The following is a 26,689-nucleotide window of genomic DNA, read 5'->3' as shown; positions in this document are numbered from 1 at the left end:
TGCCAAATTGTAATGTCTGAAGTCACTCCTGTTTTGACATCTTGGTGGGAGAAGAGTTACGCTTGTATTTTCTAGAAATTGTTAAGGGTTGGGCAAATGTCGGTTGCAAAAGGCCTTAATACTAACCCCAGCCTGGTACAGGATCCTATTTCCTCACACCTGACTATTTCAGTAGCTGCTGGTGGGTCTTCCTGCCTTAAGTCTTTCCCCAATCCAGTCCATCCTCCATTCAGCCACCAAAGTGATTTTCCTAGAGCATGTGTCAGACCATAGCATCACCAGCCCCCTTTCCAGTAGGGAGTCAATAAACTCTGGTGGGGTCCAGAATCAAATACAAAATCCTCAGTTTGTCATTCAAAGCTCTATATAACTTAGCCTCCTCCCCAGGCTCTTTATCTTTATCTTTATCTTTTATCTTTTATCTTTTATCTTTATCTTTATCTTTATCTTGATTCTCCTCTCCCCGGTACCCTTCAATAGAGTGACCTGGCTTCCTTCTTGCTCCTCGATCAAGATACTGCATCTACTGATTCTGGGCATTTTTACTGGCTGTTCCCCAGGCCTGGAATGCTCTCATTCCTGATTTCTGCCTTTGTGGCTCCCCTGGCTTCTTTCAAGTCACAGCTAAAATCCCACCTTCTACAGGAAGCCTTTTCTAATCTCTCAATCCTAGTGCCTTCTTTCTGTCGATTAATCCCTCTTTATCCCGTTCATTTGTTTGTGCATAATTGTTTGCATATTGTCTCCTCCAGTAAACTGTGAGTTCCTCCAGAATAGGGACTGTCTTTTGCCATCCTTTGTACCCCAGAGTTTAACACAATGCCTGGCACGTAATACATATTTAATAAATGCTTATTGTCTTACTCACTGACTTGAGAGAAGAATGAGGAATCACTGACGCTGATGAGCTGGTGTTCCTGGAAGCCAACTTGTTGACTTTCAAGGGATTCAGGTAAATTTTATCAGCTCCTTCCTTTTTTTGTCTCTCTCTTCTTCCTCTTTCTATAAATCTGACGTTTTGAAGAATGATCAAGTTTCCAAAGGAAATGCAAGTCATTCTCATTTATCTTGTTTGGAAACAGTGAGTTATCATCACCATCATCATCGTCATCATCACTATGGTGGAAGACAAGGAAGATTATCACGTGTTACCCTAGTAACCAGGAGACCAGGCTCAGGGAAGGCTCCTCGCCAGACTTTTGCTCAAGATTAAGGCAGAGAATTGGTGTCCTGATTCCACCATTTCAGTAACCTGACCGATAATGGTATTTTCCCTCAGGAAATAGAAAGAGCCTTGTTCTTGGCGAATAGCAGGGTAGGGTCCAGATAAGAGAAGGGATTGTAAAATGCCAAGCTTTGTGGGTCCCATATATAGCCAAGGAGGTGTTACACTGAAAGAATTGGCCTTTTCCTTCCTCTTCTGGAATTCTCTCCCTGGTTATCAAAACCATTGATCTTTTGGGCTTGCCCAAGGTGAGAGTGGAGACTTCTTAGGACCATAGGTTATAGAGTTGGGAGGGTCCTTGGAACCTGGAATGTCAGAGCTAGGAAAAACTATAGAACATAGAATGTCAGATCTGTCTGGGAGGGAGCCTAAAACCTACAATGTCAGGGTTTAGAGGGCCCATAGAACCTAGACTATCATATCCAGGGAGGCCCTTAAAAGACAGAATGTCAGAGCTGGGAGGCACCTGAGGATGTAAACTACCAGAATGAGAAACAATCTTAGTTCAGAGGCTGCCTAAGCTGGAGGGGACCTCCAGGAGCCTTCCTATTAACAGTACAACCTCTTCATATTACAGTTGAGGAAACTGAGCTTCAAAATTAAGAAGTACTTGTAGCCATCTCTGTACTGTAGGCTCTCAGTATTACCCCCTCTCTTCCCTTCACAGCAGCTGACTCCGCACACAGTGTGTCCCTATGATTTGAGGTGTGCTGACATTTCTGAAAAGGCAGAAATGCCTCCCTCCTCTCCGCCCCTCTCCCCCTTTTTTCCCAGCCATCTGCCCATTTCATGTCTGTAGATCTACTAGTCTTAGTTCTCTTGACCGATGGCTCCACTTGGACTATGATCTCCTGGAGATATCTCCCCAATGCACTCAGACTGAAATTCCCATGTTAATCACTTCCTTAATTGAAGGACCTTATTAAAAATATAAATATGATCTGGGAAAAGACATTGTCACTCAGCCATTAACCCATGAACTTGATTTGCTTTTTCAGATGAGCTAAGAGTCTTTCATAAAACAAATATTTATGAAGCACCTAGTGTATGCAGGATGGTTCTATCTCTGTCCCCACTCTCCAGCAGCTAAGGAGAGATAAGGTGTAGACACACCTAACTCTAATGCCAAGGAAGTGCAGTAAGAAGCCGCACGGGGCTCTGGGAGTGCAGGTCACTTTTTGTTGGGAAGAATTTTTAATTTTTCCTTGTGTTTTTCATTGATCTCAGTTTTGCCTTTATAATGAGGATGGGTGACATGGAGGTATGGATTCCATGTGTCCAGGACAGCCTTCAAGGTTTGCAAAGTGCTTTACATATTTTACCCAATTTAATCCTTAAGGGAAGTAGGCGCTACAAGTAATAGAAACCCTATTTTACAGATCAGAAAAATGAAGGTCAGAGGAGTGACCTGCCTCAAGAGGACTGCGTGTGTCACACAACTCATAATTGCCAGAGGCAAAATTTGAACTCAAGTCTCTGTTGACACAGAGAGGTAGGTAGCACAATGGATAGAGTGCCGACCTAGAGTCTGGAACACCTGAGTTCAAATCCAGCCTCGTATACTTACTAGTTGTGTGACCCTGGGCAAGTCACTTAACCCTCTGAGAGAAATGATTATTTCCCTCTTGTATTAATAACTAACTATTGAAATAGGACCAAGGTTTTTCCCCTTTTCTAGTTCCTCATCCAGAAATCAGCAGTGTGGGAAATCTCTGTCAAAGACTTATCCAGCCAGGATGGCTGAGATCTAATCAAAGACAGTGAAAGAAATTCTAAGTTTAAGCTAATGGGTGCATTCCAGTTCATTGTGTTTGCTCAGACAGATCTGGGAAAGTGTGGTTTTTCCCTTTTGTCAGACATGTGATAAGAAAATTGATAAGTCTCTTTGACCAAGATTTGGGTGATTCAAGTTACATCCCCCAAGAACCTCATTGTAATATAGCCCAGCCTCTCATTGTAATATTCACTTTCTCATTAATTGTTAATCAATTAGAATTAATTGCCACCCTCAGGAACACTCACTCTCTCAAGTGCCTATAAACTGTGAGACCACTGCCATGGGTGTCTTTGGTCTGAGAGAGATGGACAAATGACCATCTTTTATTAAAAATACTGGCATTATTAATAAAATGAGAAACTATGACTCTCAAACTTTTTAAATATCACACCTCTTTACTTCAGTTTCCTTATCTGTAAAATGAGCTAAGAAGGAAATGGCAAAGCACTCTAGTACTTTTAGCAAGAAAACCCCAAATGAGATCATGAAGAGTCAGACATGAATAAGTGATTCAGCAACTCTGTTGATACAAAACCCAGCACTCGTCCCACTACTGTGACATATTGTCTCCCTCTGGCTCTGGCTTTGCCTCTATCTCTGATCTCTCTCGATGTCTGTCTCTGTCTCTCTGCTTCTGTTTGTCTCTGTGTCTCTGCCTCTGTCTCGTCTCCCTCTCTGATCTGTGGAGACAGGTTGGCCTGTAATTTTTTATCTGTAGATGCTTAATAAATTTGTGTTGAACTGAATTGGAATTCTTAGCATGGGCTTCCACACCCACTAAGTGCTTAATGATAAAATTAATAGCTTGCATTTCTACAGCATTTTTATGTTGGCAAAGCACATTACATGTGTCATTTCATTCGATCCTCACAACACCCCATCTAAGATAGGTGCTCTCATTATCCCCATTATGTAGATGAGGAAACTAAGGCTAGGCTGCAGAGGCTCAACAACTTGATCAGGGTCACACAGTTATTAAGTGTGTGAGGAAGGATTCAGATGCAGATCTCTTCCTGACTCCAGGTCCAAATCTCTATCCATTGCACCATTCAATCAATCAATAAAAATTTATTAAGGACCTGCTAGGTGCCAGGCACTTGCTAAGCTCTGGGGATACAAAAAGAGGCAAAGGACAGTCTCTGCCATCAAGGGGTTTACAATCTAGTGAAGGAGACAATATGTAAACAAATACATACTAAGCAAGCTATATACAGGATAAACAATAATAGTTAACATTTATATAGTGCTTACATTTGCAGCCAGGCACTGTTATAAGAGCTTTACAATGATTATTATCTCATTTGATTCTCAAAACAACCCTGGAAGGTAGGTGCTATTATCATCCCTATTTTACAGATGAGGAAACTGAGGCAAACAGAGGTTAAGTGACTTGCTCAGGGTTACACAGCTAGCATGTCTAAGACTGGATTGGAACTCCAATCTTCGGACACTAGAATTAAAAAAGGATTCTTGTAGAAGGTGGGATTTTAGTTGGGACTTAAAGGAAGCCAAGAAGGTCAGTACCACTCAGTCATCTCTAGAAAAAATATGCTGGATTGGATGTTGGGAAGATATGGGTTCAAATATTGCCTCAGATGTTATTAGTTGTGTGACCTTGGGCAAGTCACTCAACTTTTCTGAATTTTGGCTTCTTCATTCATGAAGTGGGGAGAAATAATAGCATGCCTCTCCTCTGTGTCTTTGTGTGGGCTGCTCCCCATCTGTGGAATGCTCTTCCTTCTCAGTTGTATCTCTTGGAATCCTCAGTTTCCTTCAAAACAACTCCAGCGCCACCTTCTACATTAATCTTCTCTTGACCCTTCAAGCTACTGGTGTCTCCTTTCAGTGCCCCCCACCCCAATTACCTTGTGCTTCTTTTATACATAGGTTTGTGACCATAGATGTACATATTATCTCCCCTGATATAATGTAAGTTCCTTCTGGGCAGGGACTGTTTCATTTTTGCCTTTGTATCTTCAGCACCTAAAACAGTAATGCACATAGTAGGTGCTCATTATATGCTTACTGATTAATTACTCTTTGGCCTTGCAGAGAAGAACCAGGAACAATGGGTAGAAGTTGAAAAGAGGCATATTTAGGCTGAATGGCGGCAAGCCCTTCGGAGCTGTCCTACAGTGGAGTAGGCTGTCCGCAGGGGTGGGGAGCGCCCCCTCCTTGAAAGTCTTCAAGCAGACACTAGACCACCGCTTGTTGGGAATGTGATAGAGGGGATCTTTTAATGTATGACTTGGACTGGTTGGCCACCAAGGTCCCTTCCAACTCTCAGATTTAGGCACTTGGTGATGCTGTGTATGTAAACCCTCCAGGGCGTGTGAATGCCCTTGTCATTGACCATCCCTTGTTGATGACTGAGTGTGGCTGCCTCTGGGCTTTCTGCAGCCGTTGATGACCATAGGCCGTCAGCCAATCTAGAGTTAGAACTAGGGGACTCATTATGGCTTGGTCTGCCTCCTAATGTCCCTAGCTTGTAGGAGGACTGAGCTCATTCCTTTTCTGGTAGGGTGGCTGGCCTCATATTAGTGAGGCCCAGCTGTGTGTGATGGGGCAACTGTGTTTGTGGATGAGGAAACTGTGAGGCACTAAGGGCAGTGGGCAGAGATTGACACACTGGGCTAATGACATGGGTCTTTCCCCATGGCTAAGTTGAGCAATCGGATAGTTTGTATTCATTAGGGTCAATGATTCAGGAAGAAGCCCACTTTTTCTTGAATTCAAGACTGGGCTTCTGGCTGGGCAGAGACAACAAGCCAAGTCAGGTTACTGATGGAATGGTAGGACAGCCTTCTTACACAGCTATCTGCCCAACAAACCTGATTATAGCTTAAGGGAGTTCCACTAAAAATTACTCTTAGAAAGGAGAAAAAAGGGTCAGCTAGGTGGCCCAATGGATAGAGCACCAGCCCTGAAGTCAGGAGGACCTGTGTTCAAATTCGGCTTCACACCAAACACTTGATACTTACTAGCTGTGTGACCCTGGGCAAGTCACTTAACCCCAATTGTCTTTAAAATAAAAAAAAAGGAGTACTGACCTTAGAGCCATAGGAGCTAGGTTCAAACCCCACCTCTAGCCACTTAGCACCTTTGTGCTTTTGGGCAAGTTACTTCCTTCTCTGAGCCTCAGTTTCCTTATCTGTAAAAGTAGCATGTTGGACTAGACCGAGGTCCCTTTTAACTCTAAAGCTATAATCCTATAAACACTTTCCTTTATCAACAGGCTCTTAAACTGGAGTCTGTGAAAAATATTTTGGTAATTATAGTTCAATTGAGAGCTTCTAGATTTTATTTTCTGTATTTAAAAAACATTTTGAAGGGGAAGGGGTTAAGAGAAGGGGTAGATAGAAGTGAGGGCAGATTAGGGGAAGGGGTATTCAGGATGCATGTCATTTTGGGGTGGGGGGAGGGATGAGATGGGGAGAAAATTTGGAACTCAAAATCTTGTGGAAGTGAATGTTGAAAACTAAAACTAAATTAATTAATCAAAAAAATGTTTTAAGAAATTTTTTAAAAATTCTGAGAAGGGGCTTCTAAGCTTTACCAGATTGCCAGAGGGGCCTGTGACACAAGAAGGGTAAAAACTTTCTGTTTTATCATGTGCCATTATAGTGAAAACTTTCTTAGAGTGGTAAGGTAAGCAGAGAGAAAGGTCCAGAGTGAAAGGCTCAGGGGTGGAAACCAGAGGTAGCTGGAGGACACCATAAAAGCATTGGAGGGGCTGAGATTTCTAAAATGTAGCCACTGCTTAGATTCTTAAAATGTAGCCACTGCTTACCCATATTCAGACTCCTTAAGAGTCTGCCCAATATGATGCATGTTCTAATAAACCTTGTCTTTAGCTGAAAAAAAAAAGCATTGGAGGGAGAATGGAGAGACAAGGCAACAGTGTAAAGACCTGTGAGTCGTGATGGAAAATGCTATCCACATCCAAAGAAAGAACTATGGAGTCTGAATGCAGATCGAAGCATACCGTTTGTTATTTTTTTCTTCTGTTAATTTTTGTTTCTTCTTTCTGGTGGTTCCTCCAATTGGTTCTAATTCTTACTTACACATGACTAATGTGAAAATATGTTCAATAGGAATGTATATGTATAGCCTATATCAGATTGTGCACCATCTAGGGGAGGGAGGTAGGGAGAGAGGGGGAGAAAAATTTTAAACTCAAAAGCTTATGGAAGTGATTATTGATAATTCAAAATAAATTAATAAAAAATAATTAAAAAAAAGACCTGTGAGGCTGGGGCTGGGGCTGGGAGAGCCAGGCACTTGCTCTGGCTCTGCCCCCCAGCTGTGCCCCAGCTCTGCAGCTCACTTCCCTTTCTGGGTTTGGGTTTCCTTAATGGCTAAATTAAGAGATTGAATAAGCTGTGCTTCAAGATCCCTCCCATTTCTGATACTCCATCTTCTAAGATTCTTTCCAGCTCTGACATTGTGTTCTATGGTCAGTCCTAGCAGCACCAACCTTCTTTGTTCTAAGATCCCTCCCAGCTCTGCCATTCTCTGTTCTAAGGGCCCTCCCAGCTCTGCCATTCTCTGTTCTAAGGGCCCTCCCAGCTCTGCCATTCTCTGTTCTAAAGGTCCTCCTAGCTCTGACATTCTGTGTTCTAAGGGCCCTCCCAGCTCTGACATTCTGTGTTCTAAGGGCCCTTCATGTTCTGATATTCAATTTTCTAAGGACCCTTCCAGTTGTGACATTTCACTTTCTAAAGTCCCTTTCACCTCTAAACCTAGCATGAGAGAGGTTGATTCCAATGACTAACTTCACAACTTTGGCAAGAGTCAAGCAACCTTGGATGAATGGCATGGAGGTCCCACTCTTCACCTTCCTTGCCCATGACTGCAAAACCCATTCATCTGTGCTCCTCCAGCCCTCGGGTCCTGGACACGGGCTCTTGGGACCCTTAGGGCAGGCCTAGCCCAGCCTCATTGGCTGATTCCCCAAAAATCTAGTGGATGACATCAGTTACAATTACTGAGTAAAGACAACTGGGATCTTTCATTGCAACATCAGGAAATGTAAACCAAACAAAAGAGAGGGCATCGCCCAAGAAAAACTCGTTTCCTGCTAACAAAGTTCACATCTGTCAACAGAGAACATTTTCTTCCTCTGGGATCCCTGGCTCCAAGAGGGAAGAGCCCTGGAGTGTAGTCAGAAGGCTTGTGCCTAAAACCTCATTTTATCATACATCTACCTATGTCACTTTGAGCAAGGCCCTTTTCCTCTCTGGGCCTCAGTTTACAGATCTGTAAAACTAAGTCTGTTGGACAAGATGAATCATAAGGTCCTTTCTGGCTTTAAAATAGGAGCATGGCTTCCTTTGGCTAGAAAATGTTCTTGTAAAGCACTAATTCCTTAGTGGTCTAAAAGAATTTTAGCATAAATTAAGTACCTACTATGTGCCAGGCACTGGGGATACAAAATTTAAAAAAACAAAGCAATATCTGCCCTCAAGGAGTTTACATTCTCCTGGGAGAACAGGATATGCATTCAAATAAGCATATGCACCACATCTACCAAAGAAATATAAGAAAATTTCAGGGAATTGGTAGCAGCAGCTGGGGAGATGAAGAAAAACCTTGGTTAGGGGGTAGCTTGTAATCTGAGCCCTGAATAGAGCTAAGAAAACAGCCTCTGCTCTCAGGGAATGTACATTCTCTGTGCAAACTGCAGAGCTAGGCTTCAAATCCAGATCTAAAAGCCACCAAGCCAGATCGCCTCTGTTTCTGTTAGACCCAGCTTAATGAACAGCCCATGTGAAACAAGAGCTGAGGCTGAAAGCCGAGCTAACGGGCTGACCCGCTTGTTCACGAGCTCGATGGGATCTGAGCTTCCATCCAGAGAGGGACATGGCCCGCAGAGCCAACAGAGTCTTCTTGTCCGCAGTTCTGGTCCCATCCCGTCTGGAGCACTGAGGTCAGCGCTGGAGGTCATAGTTTAAGAGGGACAAACTGGGCAGCATCTGGGAGACGGTGACCAGGATGAAGAAGACTGGAGGCTGAGTCGCATGAGGAAGATGCTGAAGAAATTAGGTCCATTCAGCCTGGAAAAGAAAAGACTGATACACGCGTTCAAGCATATCCAGGCTTGTTGGGTTGAAGAAGGAGCAAAAGTCTTTTGCTTGGTGCCAGAACTAAGCCACAGGTCAAAGTTGGGAAAAGACCAACTTAGGCTTGATGTTGGGATGAAGCTCCCGAGAGAGTTGGCCAACGGTCTTCAAACAAAAGCTGACTGGCTGCTTGACAGGTGGGTTGTTGATGCTTACTCAGGTACAGGTTGGACTAGAGGGCCGCCAAAGTTCCTTCCTGCTCTAAGATTCTGTGATCTTGTGATTCTGAATTGTGTTGTTAGGAATAATTTTATACAAACAATATACAAATATTGATAGCAGTTATGCCCATTTTATAGATGAGGAAACTGAGGCTCAGAGAGGTCAAAGGACTTAGTCATATGGCTATGGATAGCTTTGATTACTTCGTCTGAAAACTGCCTATTCATATCTTTTGACCATTTATCAATTGATTTCTGTAAATTCGACTCAGTTTTCTATATGTTTGAGAAATGAAGTCTTTATCAGAGAAACTCACTGTAAAAATTTTTCTTCACAGTAATGATTACCAACTATGTATTTCCCTCCATCCTATTTTCCCTGTTTATCCTGCTCTCTCTCTCTCTCTCTCTCTCTCTCTCTCTCTCTCTCTCTCTCTCTCTCTCTCTTTGCTTTTATCCTATTTTCAAAAGTGTTTTGTTTCTGACTTTTACTTCCCCCCAACTGCCCTCCCTTCTATCAGCTCCCCACCACCACCCACCTTCCCTTATCCCCTTCCCTTCCTACTTTCCTGTATGGTAAAATAGATTTCTACACCAACCAAGTGTGTATATTATTCCCTCTTTGAGCCAATTTGGATGAAAGTAAGGTTCATGGGCTCCCCTCCCTGCTTCCTCCATTTCCCTCTCTGCTGCAAAATCTCTGTCAGGCCTCTTTTATGTCAGATAATTTACCCCACTCTACCTCTCCCTTTCCTCTTCTCCCAGTGCATTGGTACATTCTTTCAATTTTTATTTTGTCCTCTGGTTCTAGAATATTTGGGTAGTTTTCCTTGATAATTTCTTGAAAGATGATGTCTACACTCTTTTTTTTTATTATAACTTTCAGGTAGTCCAATAATTCTTAAAGGATTTCTCCTGAATCTATTTTCCAGACCAGTTGTTTTTCCAATGAGATATTTCACATTTTCTTCTATTTTTTCATTCTTTTGATTTTGTTTAATTGTTTCTTGGTGTCTCACAAAGTTACTGGCTTCCATTTGCCCAATTCTGACTTTTAAGGAATTATTTTCTTCATTGAGCTTTTGTACCTCCTTTTCCATTTGGCCAATTCTACTTTTTAAGGAATTCCTCTCTTCAGTGAATTTTGTATATCTTTTTCCATTTGGCCATTTTTCTCTTCATTGGGTTTTTGTGCCTCTCTTACCATTTGGCCTATTCTATTTTTTAAGGTGATATTTTCTTCACCATTTTTTGTGCCTCCTTTACCAAGCTGTTGACTCCTTTTTCATGATTTTCTTACATCACTCTCATTTCTTTTCCTAATTTTACCTCTACCTCTCTTGCTTGATTCTTAAAATCCTTTTTGAGCACTTCCCATGACCTGAGAACAATTCATATTTTTTTGAGGCTGTGGATGAAGGAATTTTGACTTTATTGTCTTCTTCTTCTTTTTTTGGTTTTGTTTTTAGGCAATTGGGGTTAAGTGGCTTGCCCAGGGTCACACAGCTAGTAAGTGTCAAGTGTTTGGTCTGAGACCGGATTTGAACGCAGGTCCTCCTGACTTCAGAGCCGGTGCTCTATACACTGCACCACCTAGCTGTCCCCTGTTGTCTTCTTCTGAGTGTGTGTTTTGATCTTCCTTGTCACCATAGTAACTTTCTATGGTCAGAATTTTTTCTGTTGTTTGCTCATTTCTTGACTCTTAACTTCATGCTAAAGTGGGGTTCTGCTTCCAGGGTGGAGGGTGCACTGTCCCAAGTTTCAGGGTTTTTGGTGCAGCTGTTTTCAGAGGTAATTCTGGGGACCTGTAAGTTTTTGGCTCTTCCAAGTTGGTATGATCTAGGGAGAGATGTATTTACTACTCTCCTGTAATGTGTTCTAGTTTGTGGGCGACCACAAGCACTATTTTTAACCCTGAAACTGTGACCAGTGTTCCTGCTCCCCTGTGGCCACAAGCTCTGCTGTGCTAGTGCTCCTTCTCCCACTGGGACTAAGACCCAGGACTGTGACCCAGATCCAAGTATAAGCAATAAAACAGAGTCCTGCCCCTGGTGCCAGCAGAGACCCTTGATGCCCTTACCATCTGTGGCCTGGGAGGTCTGGAAACTGCCACTGCTGCCACTGATTCAGTTGCCCTGAGGCCTGCTCCTGGTTTGCTAGGACCTGGTCTACACTGGCATGGCCTGTACTGGACTGCACTCTTTACTCACCCTGGTGCAACAGACCTTTCTTGCTGACCTTCTGAATTGTCTTGGGCTGGAAAATTGTTTCACTCCATCTTTTTGTGGGTTCTGCCACTCTAGAATTTGTTTAGAGTCATTATTTAAAGGCATTTGAAGGAATTTGGGGGAGAACTCAGGCAAGTCACTGCCTTTACTCCGCCATCTTGGATCTGCCTCCACCATTGTTTATTTGTTTGTTTGTTTGTTTTTTGGCTAGACAATGGGGCCAAGTGACTTGCCCAGGGTCACACAGCTAGCAAGTGTTGTGTGTCTGAGGCCGGATTAGAACTCCTGAATCCAGGGCCGGTGCTCTATCCACTGCACCACCTAGCTGCCCCTACCATTATCTATTTTAAGGTATATTCTATGAACCTATGGTTGTACATGTGTAGACAAGCCTGACTTTTATGAGTTTCTCACACCTGTGTGATTGTGTGAGCTGCCCCTTGACAGCTTCTTGCCTGGTCCTGTCTTGCAAGACACCTAGACGTCACAGAAAGGCACAAAACATCTTGGTATGGCCGGCACAAAGGCAGAGCGTCCATCTGAAAATGAAATCAGGGCTGGTGACTGACCAGCAAATAAGGAAAAATGATAAGCCAAGGGTCGAGTTGTCAGCAAGATCAAGCATTATCTTCTCAGCTAGAAACAATTCTTCTGTCCTAAAATCTCTTGCCTTTCTTTTTGGAATATCCCCTAGGCATTGTCCTCTGTGTTCAAGACTGAATTATAGCTTATTTATGGGATCATAGAATGTCAGAGTGAGACAAGACCTTAGGGCTCCAATGCTTTTGATTCCAAATGAGGAAACCAAGAGGTTAGTTGACTTTTCCAAGGTCACAGAGGTCATGGAAAGTCATGGAATTTAGAGGTTGCAGGGGCCATCTGGTCTGTTCATTTCATTTTACAGATGAGGAAACTGAGGACCAGAAAAATGAATGTGCCCAGTGTCACTCAGATAATGAACTAGCACTCAAACCTAGGACCTCTTACCCCAATCCAAATAGTTCACTATTACCCAGGGGAACACAATGTCCTTGGAGGCAAGAACTATGTTGTTACCCTTAACAAATGGTCATTGAATGGAATTATGACACACTTTTATGAGTGTCTCTGGTTTATCTATCTATATGCACATATGTATATGCATACATACACACATACATACACTTGTGTGTGTGTGTGTGTGTTTGTGTGTGTGTAATCTAAGTTCTTTAATGGCTGACACTGTTATTTTTATCTTTGTATCTCCATTGCTGAGCACAGAGACCTGCCTTTACTGTACATAGGAGGGGCCTAATCAGTACTTATTAAATGGAACCAAACTGATTTTCTGATAGTCCCTCCACCCCCTAACCCCCAAAGTCTCAGCCTGAGATCTGTGAAAACTGGAGGTGGGTGTGAGTATCAGTGATAGCCGGGCTCTTGTCACTGCTGCCAAGAAGCCCTGGAGCAAAAAGCAGGAATAAAACCCTTGAAGGGCCCAGGCAGTTTTGTTTCTTAGTCACTAGGGAAATCTACATGACTCTGGCTCTTTGGGTATATCCTGTTCCCATCTCTGCTATGTAAACATATTTATTCAAGCAGAGACCTTTGTCACACTATGGATCACACAAATTTAATGATCATGTTTTCCCCCTTTAGGTTTTTTTAGATCCTAGCAGAGTTCCTCCTGAGCCTCTGGGTTGATATTGGCTAACCCATGGTTCATTTACTTGGGGCCAATGTCCTAGATGATAGAATTTTTCATCTCCAGCTCTGGATGACCTTTCTGGTTCCAGGAGAGGCTAATTTGAGAGCCCTCCATGCTGCACTCAAATTCACTCATAAGGAAATAAGAAGTGGACCAATAATTTCTTTGACGAAGGAAATTTCTAGGTGAGGAAATCACCTCTAGCCATTCAGATCTGCACCTTTTCTGAAAATTAAAACTAATAATCTTACAGAGCTGCTTAGAACAATGGGAGGGTCAGTGGTCCAGGGTCCTAGGGCTAGGGTGTTTCAGGGACATGAACCCAGGTCTTCCAGGCTCCAAGGCTACCTCTCTATGTACACACATACACACATACATTCAATTTGTATATAAACATATGGAGAGAACACTTTAGGCTTACAAAGGACTTCTTCACAACAGCCCTATGAGGTAGGTCAGATGGTATGTTATAATAGCCCCATTTTAGATGTGAAGTCACTGAGGCTTAGAGAAAGGCAGTGAATTACAGCACCTAGTAAAGAACTGGGACTTCAGCCTAGGTCTCTTCTAACCCTAAGTCCAACTCTCCTTTTGAGACTGAGGAAGCTTTATATGAGAAGTCCCTCCCTTGCAATGATATTTGGCAGTTGGGGGCTGGGGGGCAATGCAAGGCTTTGTTACTGCACACATTCCAGAGCATCTGTCTAAAGGGAAACAGAGACTCGGAAACATCATTAACCCATTGTTAGGGAGGTTGCCCCCAGTGGAGTGAACGGGGCAGGGTTGGGTTGGAGAGGAGCTCACCTGGGAGACCCAGTTGGAAAGAGAAGAGAACAGAGCATGGTTGTTGTTGTTCACTTGTGACCCCGTTTGGGGTTTTCTTGGCAGAGATACTGGGGTGGCTTGCCATTTCCTTCTCCAGCTCATCTTACAGATGAGGAAACTGAGGCAAACAGGGTGAAGTGACTTGCCCAGGATCACCCAGCTAGTAAGTGACTGAGGTCAGATCTGAACTCAGGAAGAGGAGTCTTCCAGCCCAGCACTCTGTGCACTATGTCACCCCCTAGCTGCCTCTTGGCCAGTTAATAATAATAATAATAACATAATACTACAGTATCAAGCCTCTATTTACAAAGCCATGCCTAGTTCAGTCCTTCACCCCCTTTCCCCTAAACTATTGCAAGAATTTCCTAGGTGGATCAACCTCCTGCCTCAGGACTCTCCCCACCCAAAGCCATCCTCTGCTCAACTGCCAAAGTGAATGTAAGTCTGACCACGTCACTCCCCTACTCTCTTAACTGCAGTGGCTTCTTGTTATCCCTAAGATGAAATATATGACCATCTTTTTGGCATTTCTATCCTCCACAACACGGCCCCTTTCCAGCCTCACTCTGTATCAGTCCCCTTCTCACACTCTATCATCCTGCCTAGCCTGTCTTCTTACTCTTCCTTGCCCACAATTCTGAACCTGTCTCTGCGTCTTTGCTCTGGCCGGGCCCCCTGCCTGGAGCACCCTCGGATTGCCTCTGTCTCTTAAAGCAGAGCTCAGGCCCCACCTTCTGCATCTAGTCTTTCACAGTCTGCCCAGCTACTAGTGCCTCTCTCCAAAAACCTTGCAGTTAATTTGAATATGCGATGTTTATACTTAAATGGAAATATAGATATAAGTAAATATTTATTTAAATATTAAATATTAATTAATTAAACTTAAATATAAATACATGCTGTCTCCCCTAGCAGAATGTAAGTTTCCTGAAGACAGGATCTATTCCATTTTGGTTTTTGCATCGGCAGTTTCTAGCTCTGTGCCTGGATGTAGTAGGCACTTAAATATTTGCTGATTGGTTAATACAGCTAGTATTGGTTGATACCCCTAAAGGGGCTTCAGTGCTGGTTCTCCAGACTCTAAAGGAGGGCTGTCTGGAATGATAACTCTGCATGCCAGCGGCACCTGGGATTCAGCTCTTTTCATTTAGTAAAGCTGGGACGTCTTTAGTTAATATCAAACTTCTGTTCACCGGTAGAAGCTGAATGACAACTCACCTGGCCCCAGGCCGGGAGCCTGAGAAAGGCCCAGAGAAGCCCCAGGACCCATCGCTGGGAACAGGGAGGAGCAAACCACCAGTGACTTCCAAACCACATCTGCTGACTCATTTACCCGGTATAAAGGGAGCAGCCCACGGGCAGTGCTGAAGGCCTCAGGCTGGCACCACGCCCCAGAAAATGGCCCAGAAGAGGCTAGTTCGGGTGTCGCTGGATCGACCCACCTCTGCTGTGTGTGTGCTGGGCACTGAGATTGTGGTGGACCTGCAAGGGTAAGGAGGGAGCTCTCCCTGGTGCCTCGGAAGGTGGGTGGCTCTGACCCTGTCTGATAAGTCTGGCAGAGGCTTTCTTCCAGTAAATGCCCTCAGCTTAGCAGTTAATGAAGCTAATAATCTCTGAGCAGTCCTAGGAAGGGCATAATTACTCCAAAGAGAAAAGGAGAATCACAGGACAAGGACCATGCCATGCCAGAGCTGGGAAGAAGGGTGAGAAAGGGCCTTGGAACACAGGATGTCAGAGCTGGGAGGGGTCTTAGAACACAGAATGTCAGAGCTGGGAGGGCCCTGAGAACACAGAGTGTCAGAGCTGGGAGAGTCCTTAGAACACAGAATGTCAGAGCTGAAAGGGCCCTTAGAACACAGAATATCAGAGCTGGAAGGGCCCAGAGAACACAGAATGTCAGAGCTGGGAGGGGTCTTAGAACACAGAATGTCAGTGCTGGGAGGGCCCTGAGAACATAGTGTCAGAGCTGGGAACGGGCCCTTAGAACACAGAGTGTCAGAGCTGGGAGAGTCCTTAGAACACAGAATGTCAGAGCTGGAAGGGCCCTGAGAACACAGTGTCAGAGCTGGGAGGGACCTTAGAACAGAGAGTGTCAGAGCTGGCAGGGGCCTTAGAACCCAGAATGTCAGAGTTGGGAGGGCCCTTAGAACCCAGAATGTCCAAGCTGGGAGGGACCATAAGAGTCAATAGTCCAGTCCTCTCATTTCATAAATGAGGACATTTTGGACACTTCAGGCTGTGCTGCCTCCTATACAGAACTCTCCTGGCCCGTGGCCCTGACCTCTCCTCTGCATTTACACCACTCTCCCTTGTATCCCTGTTATCTGTGCACCTCTGCCTGCTGTTAGATTATAAACTCCTTTTTAATCTCAGAACTGAGCACAAGATCCTGCATGTTGTACATACTTTTGCTGATTTCAGTTAAATAGAATCACAGAATCTCACAGTTCATTCAGTCCATCCCCTTGGCTGATCTGAGAATGTCCTCTCTCCCATCCCCAACACGTGATATTTCTGCCTTTTCTTGGATACCACCAGTGATGAGGAGCTCAATGCCTTAGATATGTCAGCCCATTGCAGTTTAGGACAACCCCAATTATTAGCATTCCTTCGATCGAGCTGAACTCTCTCTAGCTCTAACGTTGTTTGGCTGGAATCTGGCACCGGACCGAGGACCAGGCTTCCCCAATCCCCCAATACACACACAAACACTTTCCAGCTCCCAAGCCTCACTTGAAACCCCAAGTTTCTCAGAAATTGCTTGAGATCTTGAGTCTTCCTAATTTTGAGAAAGGTGTTTACCCCATAAGGGAAAAGTGATTCCCATGAGGCTGAAGTCCCAGGAAGAGTTAGATAAGAAGGGGTAAATAAAGCTAGGGACTGAACCTGTGATTTCATAAACATGGAGACCTCAAGGGTGAAGAAACTCCTTCTACCAGGGTGGGTCTACCCCTTTTTGGCAACTTAGGATCTCAGAGAGCTGCCCAGAGCACTGAGAGGTAGCACTGTTTGTCTAGGGTCACACAGACATTATGTGTCAAAGACAGGATCTGAACCCAGGTCTTCCTGGCTCCAAGGCCAGCTCTCTAACCAATATGACACATTGACTTTTTGAAAAGAGAAGACAGTGGGGCAACTGTGTGGCCCACTGGATAGAGCACTGGCCCTAAAGGCAGGAGGAACTTATCTCAAATCCAACCCCAGACACCAGCTATGTGACCCTGGGCACGTCCCTTAACCCCAATTGCCTCCAAGAAAAAAAGAAAAGGGAAGAAAATAGTTGGGAACAAAATTCTTTAAAATATGCTAATGATTTTAAGTAGCACCTGACTAGCAATTCATTCATTAGTTTCAACAAACATTTAAAAACTATCCACTACATAAAAATCCTGGACTTGTTTTCAGTGGACAAAAACCAAGCAGTCCTGCTTCCCGCCTTCAAGGAGCTTACAGTCTCATAGTAGTAGCAGCAGCAGGGGTAGCAGGAATTACTTCTATTAACATGGCTCTTTAAACATGTACACAGATGAATACAATGTCAATTGGTCAATGACAACTGAACAAGGGAGAAAAGTGAGTGTAGTGTGGTCCGGTGACTTCCTGGAGGAGATGGCGGTGGAGCTGAGCTTCCATGAAGAAGAAATTTGGAAAGGGCTCTAGGGCTTATCTGGCCTCCACATAGAGATCCTTTTGCTGTTGTCCTTGTTCAGTCATTTCTTTGTGACCCCATTTGGGGTTTTCTTGGCAAAGATACTGAAGTGGTTTGCCATTTCTATCTCCAGTTCAATTTACAGATGAGGAAACTGAGGCAGGCAGAAGTTAAGTGACTTGCCCAGAGTCACATAACTAGTAAATGTTGGAGGCCAGATTTGAACTCAGGTCTTCCTGACTCCAGGCCTATCCACTGAGTCACCTAGCTGCCCTAAGTAGTGCTCCTAGGTTCTCCTTAATTAATATGAATGATATTGATTATATCTAATGGCTAGTGCTGGGAGTAGCAACCCCAGCAAGGCACTGGGCTAGGGTTCCATCCCCTTTCTTTTTGGCAATGGAAAGTCATCAGATTGCCAACAGAACTTCTCCCCACAGCAGGCCAGCTGGTCACCTTGGACACCCCTGTCACAGTTTGCCAGTACTCCCCATTCCAGCGTGTAACCCAGGATGTTTGCCAGTCTCCAGAGCACTGAATGGTGGGGTGCTTTGAGCACCGATCTGAATGGTCTTCGGGAACTACAAACTCCGGGGGCTGTTATTGTGATCTACCATCAAACCCCAGCCCTCACAATGTGACCCAGGGACAGATGAGGACACTGAGGCCCAAGGAGATAAATATTTTGCCCCTTCATCCGAGGAGTAAGCACCAAAGGCAGGATTTGAACCTAGGTCCTTTGATTCGTAAGTCAATGCGCTTTTTGGTATAAATAGATAAGCGCTGTCAACCAGACCGGAACCAGCCTCCAACCTGTGGGTGGCAGGAGCCAAAGAAGCAGAGCGGGCTAGAGACAGGAGAGTCAGGACACAAACAGAAGTTTAATTAACTTCACAGTAAGGAAACTGTTTGCAAACAGAAGCCCTCCTCCTAAGAAGGAGGCTGCTTATGTACATGAAAGGCGCTGGCCTCCCACACAGTCGTTCTTAGATCTAGAGATAGTCTCATGGTTAGCATTTCTCTGGACAATACAGGTGTTCTTGGGGCCTGTGGAAACAGTCATTGCCTCAAGTCATAGGCACTCTGAAGGGCAGGTAACCAGAGTTCTGTGATGGGAACAGGAATTCAGTGCCTGTCAATGACAAGGAACAGGGATTGTGAACATGTGATGGACAGCCTTGGGGGAAAAGAGGAGCTAAATTCCTTAGTGAACACCTAGGACTGGCCCAAGTAATGCGCTGGTGAGATCATTCCAGGGCAGGAAGGATTATTGTGCCAAACTCAGGGCACCACCTGCTTGCTGGGCCTTAGCTCTGGGAAATAGGGTCTCTCCAAAACATTTTGGTAGTACATATAGGATCATTTGAGGAACAGTGTGGTGGCCCTGACAATTAGCGGGTTCAAGAGAGACTTCCTATATGGGCCCAAATTGAAAGGAGGCCCAAGATCCCTTGAGATGGCACTGAAGAGGCAGCATGGGGATTGAAGTGCAATGCCAGGTTTGGGAAAGGACAAGTAGGCTGGTTTGGCTGGAATGTCGAATTTGTGAAAGGGTGTCTGGAGAGGCAGACTGGAAACAAATCACGAAGGGCTTCCAATGCCAAGCTAGGGAGTCTCTGTCTTCCCCTCAAAGCAATAGGGAGTCACTGAAGATTCCTGAGCAGGACAGCAACATGGTCAGATGTGTGTGCGGTGGGGGTAAGGGAAGGTAATAAACATTGATAGAGTGTTTACTATATGTCTGGCGCTGGGCAAAGTCCTTTTTTTTTTTTAAACAAATATTTTCTCTTTTGATCCTCGCAACAACAATTTGAGGTCAATGTGTATCCTTATTTTACAGATGAGGAAACTGAGGCAAACAGCAGATAAGTGACTTGCCCAGGGTCTCACAGCTTAGCAGTGTCTTGAGGCTGGATTTGAACTCAGAGAGGAGTCTTCCTGACTCCAGGCCCAATGTCCTATCTACCTTGCCACCAACTTGAAGATGATTTTGGCAGCTCCAGCCTTTACTATGTGACCCGACACAAAACACTTCACTCTCCCTAAGTCAGGGATAGGAATACTCACACAACCTGTCTCAGGGAGTTCACTAAGGGACCTTAGTGACCATCAAGTCCAACCTCTTCCTGCCTTCAAGGAGCTTATAGTCTTGCTCCTTCACGTCCTAGTTAAAATCCCACCTTTCCCAATCCCCCTTAATTCTAGTGCTTCCCTTTGTTGGTTATTTCCAATTTTTCTATAATATGTATGTTGTTATTTGAATGTTATCTCCCTGATTAAGATTTCTGGGCAGCAGGGACCATCTTTTGCCTTTCTTTGTATTCCCAGTACTTAGCACGGTGCCCAGAACACAGTAGGTGCCTAATAAATGTTTACTGACTTACACATAAGTAATATTTAACGTATAATCTTAGTACAGTGGAAAAAGAGAATAGGATTTGGAGTTAGATGACCTGGATTTAAGTGCTGGCTCCATTATTTATTGTCTTTGTTACTTTGAGCAATTAATTTTACTCTCAGCCTTAGTTTTCTCATCTGCAAAATGGATCCAATAAGCCCTGGTATCCCTTCCAGCTCTATATCTATGAACCTATAAGTATAAAGGAGAGGGATAAAGTACTCCTAGATATTAGAAGAGGAAGGTATCACCTTCAGTTCTTCCTTTTTCTGTCCAGTCTATTGAACCATTTATGGTTTTTATTTTCTTTAAAAAATATATCAATGGGGGCAGCTAGGTGGCGCAGTGGATAGAGCACCAGCCCTGAAGTCAGGAGGACCCGAGTTCAAATTCGGCCTCAGACCAAACACTTGACACTTACTAGCTGTGTGACCCTGGGCAAGTCACTTAACCTCAATTGCCTTTAAAATATATATATATATATATATATATATATATATATATATATATACACACACACACATATATATATACACACACATATATGTATATCAATGTGCTTTTCTTTTCTAAAAAAAAAAGCCATTGTCATTTTCCACTAACTCCTCACACCCAATAGGACCCTCCCTTGTAACAAATAAATGCATTAAAACAAAAACAAATCCATACATTGGCCATCTCTGGAAACATATGCCTCAGTTTGAACTGAAAGTCCACCGTCTCTTTGGTGATATAGTGAGGAATGCTTCATCTTCAGTCCTCTGAATGGGCAGTGATTAGGCATGGATAGCATAGATGGGCTTCTAGCCATTGGAGAGAACCAATGACATGATAGATTGATTAGTCAACCAGTAAGCATTTATTAAGCACCTACTGTATACCAGGGACTGTGGTGGGCTCTGGAAGTATAAAAACAAAGCAAAACAAAAACCAGTCCTTACCCTCAAGGAGCTTACATTCCATCTGACAACACAAGTCTACATGTAAAACTATATATGAGATATGTACAGAGTGGGATAAAGTAAAACAGTCAAGTGAAAATCAAATAATGTGTGTACCTATGTTTTGGGGATGCCAAACCTTTCTTTCCAATCAGCCAATCCATTGGTCAATCAACAAGCATTTAATTAAGCACTTAGTAAGTGCCAGGCACTGTGCAAAATGTTAGAGATTCAAAGGCAAAAATGAAGTCTAGGAGGAGAGAGAGGATTGCCAAAGAGGGAGGTGAAAAGTGCCTATGAGGCTCACCACTGTGTCTTCAGGCATCATGCAGGGCCCTGGGAGCAATATAGAGAATTATAAGAGATGATGCTTGCCTTCAGGGAGCTTGTAGTTTCATCTGAAGATGAGAAATATCAACCAATGCATGATAAATTATGACTCCTGGTCCAGCAATCTATTCACTGTTCCCGAACACTGGCCTCTTCTCTGTCCTACAAACCATTTATCTGGAGCAGCTAGGTGGTATAATAGATAGAGCACTGGCCCTGGAGTCAGCGGGACCTGAGTTCAAATCCAGCCTCAGATACTTAGTTGTGTGACCCTGGGCAAGTCACTTAGCCCTGATTGCTTCAAAAACAAACCAAAAAAAAACAACAACCAGGTACTCCAATCTCTTGACTCTGAATATTTTCTCTGGCTGTCCCCCATACCTGGACCATTCTCTCTCCTTTTCTTTACCTATGACCTATTCCTGGCTTCCTTTGAGTTCCATCTAAAATTCCATCTTTTACAGGAAGGCTTCCCCAACCCTTTTTAATTCTAGTGCCTTTCCTCTCTCTTAATCACTTCCTATTTATCCTGTACCTAGCTTGAGTAGTATATATTTGCTTACCTCTTGTCTCTCTAATCAGATTGTAAGCCCCTTGAGGGCAAAGACTGTTTTTTGTCTTTATTTGGATCTCCAACACCTAGCACAGTGCCTGATACTAGATGTTGACTGATGGACTATAGACTATTCCATGAAACCTCTCTTGATAAGCTGACTTTATTCATTATATATCTTATATATGCTTATTCATGCACATGTCATCTCCCCTATTAGAATGTAAACTTTATGAAAGAAGAGACTTTTGTTTTAATCCCCAGTGCTTAGCATAGTGCCTGGCACACAGTAGGCACTTAATAAATACTTGATGATCAAGTAAGATAATGGAGGTAAGACAATTTGTAAACCTTAAAGTATGATATAAATGTTAACTGTCATTATTATTAACAAGCTCAATGACAGAGGGGAAGAAAGAAATGAGCATTTTTATAGCACCTACTATGCACCAGGCTCTGTGCTAAGAGCTTTACAAATATTTCATTTGATTTAGAGCTAGAAGGGAAGTTAGAAGTCACCTTTATTTTAGGGATAAGGAAATGGAGGTCCCAAGAGGTTTAGTCATTTGATCATACACGTAGAAGAAAGTGGGAAAGTTAGGATTCGATCCCAGGTCATCTGACTCCATAGTCTTTCCTCTGACCTTATTGAATGAAGCCTCTGGATTCTTGTCTCCTTGGCCTGGGTTGTAGGCCTTTGTGAGATCTCATGGAGGCAGAACAGACTTGTCAGGCCAGCTGATTTGTTGGTGGAACCAAAAACTAACCCAGCTGGTTTAAGACACCTGCTTCTCAAATCATAGAAGGGTTTGTTCACACACACACACACCCCTTCCAGAACCCATCCAGCAGGGCTTAGGGCTTAGACAACTCAATGAACTCTCACCCCTTACAAAGACTGACGGGCTGTCAGTGACATGTGATGGAAAGACTGCTGGCCTTGTAATCAGCAAAGGGTAGGATTCCAATCTCTCCTCTGATGCTTATGAACTGGGTGACTAGAGGTAAATCTTCTAATTTCTCTGAGTCATGGTTTCCTCCTCTGTAGAAGGGGGTGAAAGTACCTGTAGCACCTGTCTCCCTGGGCCATTGTGAAAGAGCCTCACAAATTTTTTAGTTCTCTAGGATAGCATTGTGCCTGACTGTTCCTCCTCCATCCTCACCTCCTCAGGTTGATTTTTTGACCCCAAATGGAAAATTTTATATTTATTCCTACTGAATTTCATCTTATTGGATTTAGCCCAAAGTCTTATTAACCTTACTAGATGGCATATTAGTGCACAGAACGATGGGCCTGGAGTCAGTAAGACTCATCTTCCTGAGTTCAAATCCAGCCTGTGTGATCTGGAACAAGGCACTTAACCCAGTTTGCCTCAGTTTCCTCATCTGTAAAATGGGCTGGAGAAGGAAATGGTAAACCACTCTAGTATCTTTGCCAAGAAAACCCCAAAGAGGACGCAAAGAATTGGACATGACTGAAAATGACTGAACAACAACTTAACCTCTCAGATATTATTATTGCTATCTCACTGAGCTCCTTCCATTTAATCTTTCCAGTCCCCCTTTTCTGACTTCTCCAACTTAGCCCTCTTTTTAAAAAAAAAAAAAATCTTCATCCTTGTTGGCTTCTGGGCTCAGGCCAGAGGTGTGCTGAGCTGATTGTTAAATTTTCAGTGTAAGCATTTACACCTCAGAAATTGGCAAACACTACAAATCAGGACTTGATCTATTGTTTTGTGGATTGTCTAAACCTAAGAAAGTGATGGAAAAGTGTTAATAATTCAAATTAAACTTAGAAATGTGTCAGGGTTACATCTACTCAACCCCTCTACCACCACCACCACCACCACCAAAGCCGGTTGTTAAACATTCACCACTGGCTTTATTTAATTCTACTGACTCTTCCTCCACTCTTCCTCACCTCTTCCACTAACTCTCATAGATCCAGATCAGGCATTCTTAACTGGACCCTTTTGGAAGTCTGGTCAAGGATCCCTTCTCAGACGAATGTTTTTAAATATACAAAATAAAATACAGAATATGACAAAGGAAACCAATTTCATTGAAATACAGAGGTTAGGGGTAGCTAGGTGGTGCAGTGGATAGATCACCTGCCCTAGAGTTCAGGTCAGAAGGACCTGAATTTAAATCTAGCCTCAGATACTTACTAGCTGTATGACCCTAGGCAAGTCACTTAACCCCAATTGCAAGAAAGAAAGAGAGAAAGAGAGACAGAGAGAGAGACAGAGAGAGAGAGAGAGAGAGAGAGAGAGAGACAGAGAGAGAGAGAGAGAGAGAGAGAGAGAGAGAGAGAGAGAAAGAAAGAGAGAAAGAAAGAAAGAAAGAAAGAAAGAAAGAAAAGAAAGAAAGAAAGAAAGAAAGAAAGAAAGAAAGAAAGAAAGAAAGAAAGAAAGAAAGAAAGAAAAAGAGAAAGAAACACAGTGGTCAAAATATTGGGAAAAAACACACACAAGTCCATGGGCCCCAATTTAAGAATCCCTGATGGAGTTAAACTGAATGGGAGCTCAGGGGCTCCCCAAAGCAGACTTAGCTGAGGCACAATAGAAAGTGAGCCATCAGGGTGTTCGATCAGTGGCTGACTAGCTAGAGAAGAGGCTGGGTGTGGCTTCCTGGGCCAACGAAGGTTCAGTGAGGAGTTCTTAGAACATACCCATGAGCAGCCTCATTCGGCTTTGGAGTTTGGTCCTTGGCTAGGGGCTGACGGGCAGGTTGTCTGCAATTGCACAATCAAAGCATTACACACCGTCGCACCAATCCAGTTTGATGGCTTTTCAGGAGCCCAGGGAGATGGGGCAGTGCCAAAGAAGAGATCAGATGTTTATGAGACCCAGGAAGGCATCCACTTATGAGAAGGCGTCCTGGGACCAGCATGGGACCAGGAGTCAGGAGACCCAGGTCTACTATTAACTGGCTATGTGACCCTAGTCAAATCATCCCTCATCTCCGGGCCTCATCTGCAAAATGAGAGGATTGAATAAGAAATACTTAAATGCTGGCTGGGAATAGAGAATTGTGCTTAGCCCTGGGGGCAATAGGATGTTTGCATAAGACTTAGGCCCTGTTCTCATAGTCTGGAAAGTGGGGTAAGGCACCAGCACACACAGCAGTGATTTAAAAAAAAAACAAAACGATTAGAGAATCTCAGCTTCATAGATGTGGAGCTGGAAGGAACTGGAAATGGCATTTAATCCAACCTTTTTCCGATGAGAAAACTGAGGCAGGCAGAGATGAGGTGACTTGCCCGGGGTCATACATCTAGGAGTGTCTGAGGCTGGATTTGAACTCAAGTCTTCCTGACTCCAGACTCAACACTGTGCACTGCGGTGCCCCATAGTAGCTTCTAGTTTTACTTCCAGGACACTCCAAGAACCTCTAACTTTGCTGATGTGGAAAGACTACTGTGCTGGGGGTTGTCTCAGGCTAGGGTCCGACTCCCAGATCTGACTTTCCCAGAATCCTAGAATCTCAGACTTGGATGAGACTTCAGACGCCATCTTGTTCAATCTGTCTGGACTAGAGTCTCTTCTAAAGCAAGGGGTTCTCCTGCTTTCCTCAAAGACTTCTATCGCTCTTTGAGAATTGCTATGATTGAAATATTCACCCACTTGTTGCCAATCTGGTGGCAAGCTGAACTAAGCTAGGTTGGTCTTCTGGACCTTGATTATTAAGACAGTCACTTTGCCTCTCTGGGCTTCAGTTTCAGTATTTGTGAAATGTGTGAGTGAGACTCGATGACTTCTCAGGTCCCTTCCAGCCTGTGAACTCCTCTGTGCCTCAGTTTCCTTATCTGTGGATTGGACTCCATGGCCTTTAAGGTCCCTTTGAGCTTTGAGCACCTGAGCCCAGGGTGCTTTCCTCAACACCTTTCTGGTTTGGTAGGACTGGACAGAATTTGCCCGCTGCTGGGGTAGTCTCTGAGAGGCCATCGTCACTGCCACATCTAAATAGAATGAAGGTGTTCCTTGCCATCACCAAACATCAGACGAGGGCCTTAGAGAATGACCCCAAAGGGTGCTAGATGAAGGTAGAGGGGAAAACTTATTCCCAGCTAAGGAGATCAGGGAAGGCTTTCTGGAGGAAGTGGCAATTGCGGTGGACTCTAAAACATGGGAAGGAGTTCATCCCCGGAGGATGGATGGGGAGAGATCTTTAGTATCTCTTCCATCTCGACGTATCCGTCTAAAGAATCCTAGCCCTCTGCTGATTTTCAAGGCTCTCTTGCGGGTGGGCAATGGAGAAACGGCCAGTCACAGACCTGGAGCTGGAAGGGAACTCAGAGGCCAGGTCCGATCTGCTCATTTTACAGATGAAGAAACTGAGGCCCCAGATTTAAAGTGAGTTGTCCCAAAACACACAAGGGACAATCACCAGAGGGAGGACCTGAATCCAGGACCACTGTTCCTCTCAGTGTGCCAGTCCTGGCGTTTGGGCTGCATGATGCTCAGTGGGAGATCCATGTCAGGATTCCCGGGGTCCCTGAACAGTCTTGGGGAAAGACTAGAGGGAAATCCCCATTTGTCTAGATAGAATTCCACTCAAGGGGAATAAACTTCCCTTGTAAGATTGCCAAGGAGTCAGGTGCCCTATGGGTGGGACTGTGTGTGATGTGTGTTACATATGTGATCCTTTCAGAGCAAGTCCCAAGACTCACCAACCCCGCTCCCTACTTCACTGTCCTGTACCTGGTTTCCCCCCTGGCTGAGGAGTTTACTGAGCTGTTTGTCCCAAATCTTCCCCATCCCCTCTCCTACCCCCTTGTCTCTTGTAGCTCT

At 44.0% G+C, this 26,689-nt stretch overlaps 1 protein-coding gene across 3 annotated transcripts in view; it reads left to right on the top strand.

Annotated features, from left to right (window-relative positions):
* The first annotated feature begins 15,378 nt into the window (after positions 1–15,378).
* Positions 15,379–26,689, top strand: part of PADI4 (peptidyl arginine deiminase 4) — a 49,329-nt gene continuing 38,018 nt past the window's right edge. For 2 of the 3 annotated variants that reach the window (XM_027842815.1, XM_027842814.1), the window contains exon 1: positions 15,379–15,515. In XM_027842815.1, coding sequence (XP_027698616.1) covers positions 15,424–15,515 — 92 coding nt within the window. In that variant the 5' untranslated portion in view covers positions 15,379–15,423. Of the gene's footprint in view, positions 15,549–26,689 lie in introns of all 3 variants that reach the window. The other variant, XM_027842816.1, reaches the window with a different exon arrangement.

The sequence above is a fragment of the Vombatus ursinus genome, unplaced genomic scaffold (assembly GCF_900497805.2).
Source record: "Vombatus ursinus unplaced genomic scaffold, bare-nosed wombat genome assembly UNPS02014884.1, whole genome shotgun sequence".
NCBI classification, from domain to species: domain Eukaryota; kingdom Metazoa; phylum Chordata; class Mammalia; order Diprotodontia; family Vombatidae; genus Vombatus; species Vombatus ursinus.
Note: the sequence above shows the minus strand (reverse complement) of the source record. Positions and strands in the feature narration are given on the sequence as shown.